Source organism: Apaloderma vittatum, unplaced genomic scaffold (genome assembly GCF_000703405.1).
Source record: "Apaloderma vittatum isolate BGI_N311 unplaced genomic scaffold, ASM70340v1 scaffold43665, whole genome shotgun sequence".
NCBI lineage: Eukaryota > Metazoa > Chordata > Aves > Trogoniformes > Trogonidae > Apaloderma > Apaloderma vittatum.
This window is the reverse complement of record NW_009719657.1, coordinates 1-1483: the sequence shown is the minus strand read 5'-3', so window position 1 is coordinate 1483 and position 1483 is coordinate 1. Positions and strand designations below refer to the sequence as shown.

At 44.4% G+C, this 1483-nt stretch overlaps 1 protein-coding gene across 1 annotated transcript in view; it reads right to left on the bottom strand.

The window, feature by feature from the left end:
- The window catches only part of FCF1 (FCF1 rRNA-processing protein), a gene marked incomplete at its 5' end in the record, with an annotated part of 3640 nt that extends 2200 nt beyond the window's left edge, over window positions 1-1440 (bottom strand). The window contains 3 exons of the mRNA XM_009870707.1: window positions 437-509; window positions 950-1098; window positions 1369-1440. Of these exons, the coding sequence (XP_009869009.1) occupies window positions 437-509; window positions 950-1098; window positions 1369-1440 (294 nt within the window). The remainder of the gene's footprint in view (window positions 1-436; window positions 510-949; window positions 1099-1368) is intronic.
- Between the last annotated feature and the right edge of the window lie 43 nt (window positions 1441-1483).

The window sequence follows — 1483 nt, the reverse complement described above, 5'->3', positions numbered from 1 at the left end:
GGAATGCCCCTTTCTGTGATACACAGCATGTTATTCTCAAAACAAAGGCTGAAGGGATGGAGTGAGTGGTACACAACAGTCAATTGAAATAAGGAACCAAAAAAGAATGCAATTTGTCTGGCTAATTATTATAGGTTAAGTATTTCTTAGTTGGATTCAAGATCCCTGTATTATGCCCTTGCCTAACAAAGTCATTTAAAACAAGTTATCTAGACTTCTAACTAGACTTCTTCTGGCATCTGATCGCTTGTACCATGCATATAGGAACACTTTATCTCCTCTTGGACCAAAATGAAAAGTAAAGAACAACAACATCTGACTGGTACACCTGGAGAGCACAAACTACATTGGACTAGACTGCAGATGACACAATAAGATTATCAGTATGTGCCACCTACTCCAACAGGAGGAACAGAGAAGAACACCCTGCACCTACCTTAATGCCACACGGTACTTCTGTCCTAACTTCTCAATTTCACCCATTACACAATCCGTGATACATGGAATACCTACATGCAAAAAAAAAGTCTGCATTAAAACCAAGCCGTATTTCTTCATAGACCCCTCTATATTGCCCACATGCCCAGGAACTATCATGGAACTCTCTAACATATTACTTACAGTTTTAAACTTGTAAGAACTGATAAGGTTGCAAACTGGTTAAATGTAGAGCCACTGAGTTTGACCATGCCATCACAAATTTAGATTTTAAAGTTATTAATGGTTTACCTTTGTTGAGATTAGCATTTAAGACTGTTGTTTGACTGAAACCAGAGACAGTCCAGGGTTACTATAGCCAGGAAAAATGAGCTCGATTATTATAGCACAGATCCTTTTTTCAAAATTTCTGTTAGCCTCAGCTAATGGTATGAGGCTGATAAGGCACAACACAGAACACACCATGGCAATATGCGGTTCAGAAGAAGCCACGAGTGATGCAGACACTCACACTTGGCATAGAGACAGTCCATCATTGACTGTACTAGGTCCAGCTTGGCCTTGATGGAGAAGTTGATGAAGTTAGTGTCAATCAGGATGTGATAAGGGGGCCCCAACTGCGTATTATACTGGAAGAACAAGCAAGAGGGATGCTGGGGGCTGCACGGAAGACAAAGAAGACACGTCAGTTAATTGCAGTTAACAACATATCCAATCCTTCACGCTGCACAGACAAAAGAAGAGTAATGAGCAGAATCAGCACAAGGCAGCGTGCGATGGTGACCTGCCAGGCCTCCTGCCACCACTCAAGTGCAATCTCTTGGTTTGGGCACCATTTCCTAAAGTTTTGTTCCAAAAACGCCCTCGGTTGCAGCCTGCGGCGTGGCCAGTCCTCTCTCCCTCCCTCCCCAACGCGTCGGCAGCACTTACACCTCTCGCTCCTTGATGGCAGCCGGGTCCTCCTTCTTCTTCACGCGGGCTTTCGCCCGGTCCTTCTCGTTACTGCAAGGAGACACAGACACTCCTGGACGGGGGGAACGACCGG